The 7,182-nt window shown below is 55.8% G+C and overlaps 1 protein-coding gene across 1 annotated transcript in view; it reads right to left on the bottom strand.

Annotated features, from left to right (window-relative positions):
• Positions 1 to 253: 253 nt before the first annotated feature.
• The window catches only part of ACSF3 (acyl-CoA synthetase family member 3), an 84,075-nt gene continuing 77,146 nt past the window's right edge, over positions 254 to 7,182 (bottom strand). Inside the window, exons 8-10 of the mRNA XM_015406729.1 lie at positions 4,946 to 5,080; positions 2,622 to 2,733; positions 254 to 527 (exon numbers count right to left, since the gene is read on the bottom strand). Coding sequence (XP_015262215.1) covers positions 410 to 527; positions 2,622 to 2,733; positions 4,946 to 5,080 — 365 coding nt within the window. The 3' untranslated portion in view covers positions 254 to 409. The remainder of the gene's footprint in view (positions 528 to 2,621; positions 2,734 to 4,945; positions 5,081 to 7,182) is intronic.

Genomic DNA, 7,182 nt, shown 5'->3' with positions numbered 1-7,182 from the left:
GAGAGGGGACTTCTTTTCAGTTGGACGTGGGTGACTCCTTCTGTGGGCCGATGAGCAGAGCCAGAATCCATCAACATTTAAGCTCAGACTCACACTGCTGCTGCTGCTGAGCCCAGACATCACAACAGTAAAAACATACTGGCAGTGAAAAAGGAGAAGAAGAAGAAGAAGACCAGAGTTTATTTGATTTGCCGCTAGGAAGACCAGTCCCGGCCAGTGTCCATCCTCGTGTCCGATGAGCCATGGGTGTGCCGTCACACTGGCACATGGTCTGGATCCTGCAAAGGAGGGCAACCCAGTGTACCCACGCAAAGCCCCTTCGCACATCGCCTGCGGTCCTCTACAGAGCGCAAGGCGGCTTCCGGGAAGCCTAGCCGTGCAGGTGGACTCCCACCGGGTGCCACCATCGCTAGGGGGAGTAGAATTGCCTGAGGAGCTGTTTCTTGTCCACTTTGCCCATCTGGTTCCGCGGGATCTCCTCCACCAGGAGCAGTTCGGAGGGAATGGTGTAGGGTGCCATGGACTCCCTGGGGAAAAAAACTTCCCGATTAACACGTGCACGGCTGCGGCTGAGTGTCTCCTCAACACCTCTCCGTTCCTCCCACTCTGGGGCAGAACCCTGGTTTGGTCCTTCCTGAAGCCCCTCCCTCTCTCGCGGACAGCGCTCTTTCCCAGAGTAAGGAATCTGGAAGCAGCCGCAGCAGCCGCGAAGTGCCTGAACAGAGGCCTGAATCCAGAAGCCAAATGAGGGCCCCTGCTCCTCACACAAGGCTGTCCCCAAATCAGCTAAGCCTTTCCCAATATCATGCTGTCACATGAACGCACGTGAAGCTGCCTTATCACACTCTTGGGCCATCAAGGTCAGTACTGGGACTGGCAGCCTGCCGCTCTCCAGGGTCTCAGGCAGAGGTCTTTCCCATCACCTCCTGCCTAGTCCTTTTTAACTGGAGATGCCGGGGACTGAACCTGGGACCTTCTGCGTGCCAAGCAGAGGCTCTGCCACTGAGCCACAGCCCCTCTTTACAGCTCTCCAGGGTCTCAGGCGGAGGTCTTTCCCATCACCTCCTGCCTAGTCCTTTTTAACTGGAGATGCCGGGGACTGAACCTGGGACCTTCTGCGTGCCAAGCAGAGGCTCTGCCACTGAGCCACAGCCCCTCTTTACAGCTCTCCAGGGTCTCAGGCGGAGGTCTTTCCCATCACCTCCTGCCTAGTCCTTTTTAACTGGAGATGCCGGGGACTGAACCTGGGACCTTCTGCGTGCCAAGCAGAGGCTCTGCCACTGAGCCACAGCCCCTCTTTACAGCTCTCCAGGGTCTCAGGCGGAGGTCTTTCCCATCACCTCCTGCCTAGTCCTTTTTAACTGGAGATGCCGGGGACTGAACCTGGGACCTTCTGCGTGCCAAGGAGGGGCTCTGCCACTGAGCCATAGCTCCTCCCCTGACTTCCAAGCAGGGTGAGTCACAGAGGACTTGGAAGGTTCTTTTGCACCCAAGCCCTTCCACCCAGCCCTGCACATAACAGTGTGCCACAAACGGTGCGTGTACCTGAGAGTGGCGAGACGGAGCACCTCTAAGAAACAGGATAGATCACTTTTAATGGGTACTCATCAATCCTTGCAATTAGATATGGCAGGGAGAGCAAATGACAAATAGGCCACATAAGCGCGGAGGAGCCTGGCCAACTCCTGCTTCTCGGGAAGAGTTCCAGGCAGGCAGGCAGGCAGACCCCCCCCTCCCCAAGCTGCACTCACAAGTGTGCCTCGTGCCTCAACAGGAGGGGTGCCAGGCAAGCGGAGGCTCACTCGAAGCCTCCCCAGGAGCCCTGGCACAGAGCAAAGTCACCTTGCCCTTTGCGAAGCATGTGTGCGAGCCTCCGCTCCTGGCACACGACTAACCGAGGGCCGTGCCCAGCTCTGACAGGCAGCTTCCCTGGCACCCTATCGGACGTGACGTGCCACCCCCCTCGGGGAGGGAGAGCTGCTCTCCTCTCGCGGCCCCCACCCCGGCGTTCAAGCTGTCCGCGCGTCCTGCCTCACTCAGGACTGACTGGGAGACGAACGCCACGACGGAGTGAATCACTCTGAAGGGGGACATGTGTCTCCTGCCAGAGCGGGGGCAGGAGGAAAGAGGCGAGAGGAGACAAAGACAAGTGTTGACGTTGAGGATAAAGAGGAGAGACAGGGTGAGTAGCAGAGATGGATGCCAGCGGAGGGGGAGAGGGCCCGGGAGGCAGCGTTCGGCTCAAGGACCAGGGACAACCAGGGTGGCTTTGAGATGTATGAAGTCCCGGCTGGATTCCTGCTCTCCGGGGAATGCAAACTGCCCTCCAGTCCTTGCGGAAAGGGAGCAAGCAGAGACTTGCAGTGATACAAAGGCAAACGGGGGTCGTTTCCTTCCTTCCCTCCCTCCCTCCAGGACGTCAGACAGGTGAGCAGCAGGAGCTCTGATGAAGGCGAAGGACAGGACGGCCTGCAGACCCCTCCCCGTGCTTTTCTGGGCAGGGGGGCGCATTCCTTAAAGACTTTGCTCCTTACTGATTCTTCATTCGCTGGCCTGCCCTCCGGTGCCCCACGGCATCAAGCCAGAGAAGAAGCCAGGCTCAGCCGGTGCTGCCCGCTTACCTGGCCCAGTCCTTCAGTTCCTTGAGAGACAAGGCTTTTCCCTCCTGGAGCTTCACCACGGCGCTGACTCTCTGGCCCCACGTGGGGTCCGGAGGACCAATCACAGCCACATCTGGAAGGGGGAGATTGCAGGTGAAAAAAAAGGAAGGCTGCAGAAGAACCCCAGAGAAAAAGGGGCAGGCCAAAGTCACCCAGTCCGGGGGCCAGCCAAGAAAGGGGGCTGCAAGTGTGTGTGTGGGGGGGAATCAGAGCAGACAAGCACGACTTTGATTAGGGAGTCCGACACAGAGTCCCTGCTCTTGCGATCATCCAGGAAGGATGAGGGGCGGCGCATGCACAGCAGCTTCGTGACTGCCACAACAGCCAGCCAATCAACACTGTGCATGAACCAGTCCCAAGAAGGGAGGAGGTCGCTTTTAGATTGACACACAGCCAGCCAATCAGCACCAGTGTTCCCTCTAAGCTGAGTTAGTGTGAGCTAGCTCACAGTTTTTTAGCCTCCGGCTCACCCATTTTTGTCTTCGCTCAGGAAGGATGGGGCTCCAGAACAAACTAATTGATGCAGGAGCCAAATTGCTCACTCACAGCTTTAATGCCCGTAGCTCATAATGTAGAATTTTTGCTCGCAAGCCTCACAGCTTAGAGGGAGCATTGATCCGCACTCATGAAATCAGGCTTCTCTTCATATGAGCGGGGTATGTGTGTGGGTGTGGGTCCCCGATCCAAATCCTGGCCAATGCGTCACATCGGACAGGGGGCTCTGCCGCCAAACACAGCAGCCACAATCCACCTGTGATGCTGACAACAACCTCGGCCTGTGTTCCGACATCACTACAGTCTCTGTTTTTCTGTCCCTGTGGCATGAGGTACAGAAATGCACATTATCAGGACATGGGGTACGTCAGATCAGTATGTGGTAGAAGAGCATGGGTAACGGCTGTATTGGGTAGCAGTGGTGTGCAGTTCTGCCCTTGGGAAAGCAGCTCAAGATAAGACCAGGTTGGGGGGTGGGGGGAAGAAGAGATTCCAGGGACCCTGTTTACCCTGAGAGGCCACAGAAGTGAGCAACTCCTGCCATTCGCTTTCAGATGATGTTGGGGTTGGGTCTGAGCGGCCCAAAGGACACTTTTGCCAGGGGTGGTGGTGGTGGTTGGTCCGCGGCACGTGCATTTATTTACTTAAATATTTATTTATATCCTAGTCTTCCACCCAGTTCAGATTCAAAGCGCTGCTCAGAACATTGTTTTCACCACCTCTGTTTCCCTTGTGAGGTAGGCCGGGCTGGGAGTCTGTAATAGGCCCAAGGTTACCTAGCCAGATTCCATAGCAGAAGTCGGGATTCGAACCTGCATTGTCCAGGGCCCTAGTCTACCTCTCTATCCATATGGAGCAGAGGTCCACCTGGTATTTTTGGCCACTGTGTGACAGGCAGAGTGTTGGACTGGATGGGACATTGGCCTGATCCAACATTGGCTTCTCTTATGTTCTTATGAATTGGATAAACATACGGAGCAAAGGTCCATCAGTAGCTATTAGCCACAAGGTATAGATAAGAACTCTTGGTCTGGGGCAAGTGATGCTCTGTGTTCTTGGTGCTTGGGGGGGGGGGAACAGTGGGAGGGCTTCTAGTGTCCTGGCCCCATTGGTGGACCTCCTGATGGCACCTGGTGTTTTTGGCCACTGTGTGACAGAGTGTTGGACTGGATGGGCCACTGGCGATGGCACCTGGTGTTTTTGGCCACTGTGTGACAGAGTGTTGGACTGGATGGGCCACTGGCCTGAACCAGCATTGGCTTTTCTTATGTTCTTATCCACTACACCACACTGGTGGCTCTTGGTGGTCCTAGTCAGGGCCAGGAAACAGTCAAAAATGCATGCTGAATGCGCACCCAGCCACTGTCACCATGGGTTTGAGCACGCAAGATGCAGGTTCCTGTTCTCCTCATGCCCTGATTTGAAACAGGCGCTGCAGTCAGAGCCAGAAGGACAGGCTGCTGGTCTCTGGGAGATGGAGACGGGCTGATGCTGGGGCTGAGGGGTGGTTATTAGAGTTGCCAAACCCCAGGTGGTGGCTGGTGATTGCCCGGAATTCAAACGGCTCCCCAGTCTACAGGGATCAGCTCCCCTGGAGAAATATCCAGGAATTCCCCAACCCGGAGTTGGCAACCCTTGTGGGAGAACACCTGATGCTACAGGGCCTGAACAAGGTACCCACCTCAGCTGCTCTGAGCATGTGTCAAGGCAGACCAAGATAGGAACATACTGAAATAAACGAATGAAGACTCCGCCAAGTGGCAGATTATTGGGAGGGGGCTATGCCTTACCAGCAACGCTGGGGTGGGCCAGCAGATGGCGCTCGACTTCGAGGGCGCTGATTTTGTAGCCGCCCGTTTTGATGATGTCAACAGAGGTCCGGCCTCTGATCCAGTAGGTGCCCTCCTTATACACGGCTGTGTCACCTGGAAAAGAAAAAGGTGATGCAGGCCGTGACCTCCAAGGGTAGGGACTTCCTCTCGTTCCTCACTGTAATGATTGTTGGAAGCACCAGCAGGGCCCCACGGGAAACATGGCGGCCCCCAAAAGCAAGACTGGACCCGCAGTCTGGATTTTTGGGGAAATGAGTATGGGATGCCTAGCTTGAGGAACAACGCTCTGTTACTCGCAGTCCAGCAACTGATTTTATACGCGCATGGCTGGTGTGGTGTCTCTGAGTGAACAGAGGCCTTGCCGAAGTAGAGTTCCCCAGGGACGTCTCTAGACGCCTGTGCATGCATCTCTAGGCCTCCTTATCTCAAGCACAGCTCAGCTCACCAGCAATGTTCCCTCTAAGTCTTGTGAGCCAAAAATTCTACTTTGTGAGCTACTGGCATTACAGTTGTGAGCAAGCAATTTGGCTACTGCATAAGTCAGTTTGCCTTGGAGTCATCCTTCCTGAGCTAAGACAAAAATGTGTGAGCTGGAGGCTAAAAAACTGTGAGCTAGCTCACACTAACTCAGCTTAGAGGGAACGTTGCTCACCAGGCATTCACTGCCGTGAGGAGCTGTTGCTGTATTTCTGGGCCCCTCATCCTTGCCGCTCAAAGTGGTTTATGATAAAACAAATAAAGTGGAGCATGCTTCTGCTGAGTCGGAGCATCGGACTGTGAAGTTCAGTCTCGACTACTGTGACCGACGGCGGCTCTCCGGGGTCTCGGCTGAGGGCCTTAAGGTCACTGAGGACTGGAGATGTCGTGGACTGGAGGTCTACCTCATGCAGCAGGGACTCTGCTTTGGAGCCACGGCCACGGCCCTGTTTATTGGGGTTTCAGTGTGTTTCCGTGGGGTGGAAAGGTCCATCGGGTTGCAGCCAACTTGCAGCGACTCCGTAGGGTTCTCAAGGCAGGAGAAGAGCAGAGGTGGTTTGCATAGCAACCCTGGACTGCGTTCCTGGTCTCCCACCCAAGTGCTAACCTCGGCTGGCCCCGTGTAGCTTCTGAGCTCTGACGAGATCGGGCCAACCGGGCCGTCCAGGTCAGGTCTGATTCTGCGGCTGCAACACACTTTCCCCCTTTTTGCTTTCCTGAGCCACTTTGGGCCTATAAATGTGCAAAGTATTATCACCTCTCCCCCCACCCCCTCTGCATTTTGGAAGAGGGGGCAGCCTTGCTCAGCAGCTCCTCCAAGCTCTCCCTACTAGAGCATATGAATCCTAGAATCCTAGAGTTGGAAGGGGCCAAACAGACCCTTGCCCAATGCAGGACCAGCCTAAAGCATCTCTGACCAATATCCGTCCAGCCTCATCTTGAAGGTTGCCAGTGAAGGGGAGCTCACCACCTCCCTGGGCAGCTGATTCCACCTTTGGACCACTCTGACCGTGAAAAAGTGTTTCCTAATATCCAGCCGATGCCTTTCTGCATGCAATTTAAAGCCGTTGCTCCGGGTCCTCTCCTCTGCTGCCAACTGGAACAGCTCCTTGCCCTCCTCCAAAGGACAGCCTTTCAAATGTTTAAAGAGAGCAATCCTGTCCCCCCTCGATCTCCTCTTCTCCAAACGAAACATTCCCAAGTCCCTGAGCAGGGATGTCTCTCACCATGACCCTCCAAGGGGTACACCACGCAAGTGCTCCTCATCAGAGCCTCACCTCTTTGTCAGGTGGCTGCAACAGCGAAACAGCCACCGGCTCTGGGTGTGCAGGCCCACGATGAGACACGAGAGAGACCACGGGCGACTCAGGGCCTTCCCGGAGGAGGAGCCCCCCAGGTGTCTGCTGACATTTCTCTCTGCAGGGGTGGGCCTTGCTTTCCCCACCCCCACCCCGCAGGAGGTCCTGCTATTTAATTATGGGGGAAGGGGGGTGGGAGGGAATGTCACACTCAGGAGACACAGCAGAAGAAGTGTTTATTTCGCGGCCGTTTGAAGATCCTTGCCGGTTGGTTTCTTTATTGCATGTGAGCAGGGGTCATTTCCGGCAGGAGCGCACAGGAGCGGAGCTCCAGCAGTAAAGAGCCCAGGGGGCGGGCACATGCAACAAGCCCCACCCCCTGCTCCCAGCAGCCCTCAGTCAGAGCAAGAAGCAGCTAGG

This window comes from Gekko japonicus, unplaced genomic scaffold (genome assembly GCF_001447785.1).
Source record: "Gekko japonicus isolate JY-2015 unplaced genomic scaffold, Gekko_japonicus_V1.1 scaffold386, whole genome shotgun sequence".
In the NCBI taxonomy this organism is placed as follows: domain Eukaryota; kingdom Metazoa; phylum Chordata; class Lepidosauria; order Squamata; family Gekkonidae; genus Gekko; species Gekko japonicus.
The sequence above is the reverse complement of the archived record's forward strand: the minus strand, read 5'-3'. Positions and strand labels throughout refer to the sequence as shown.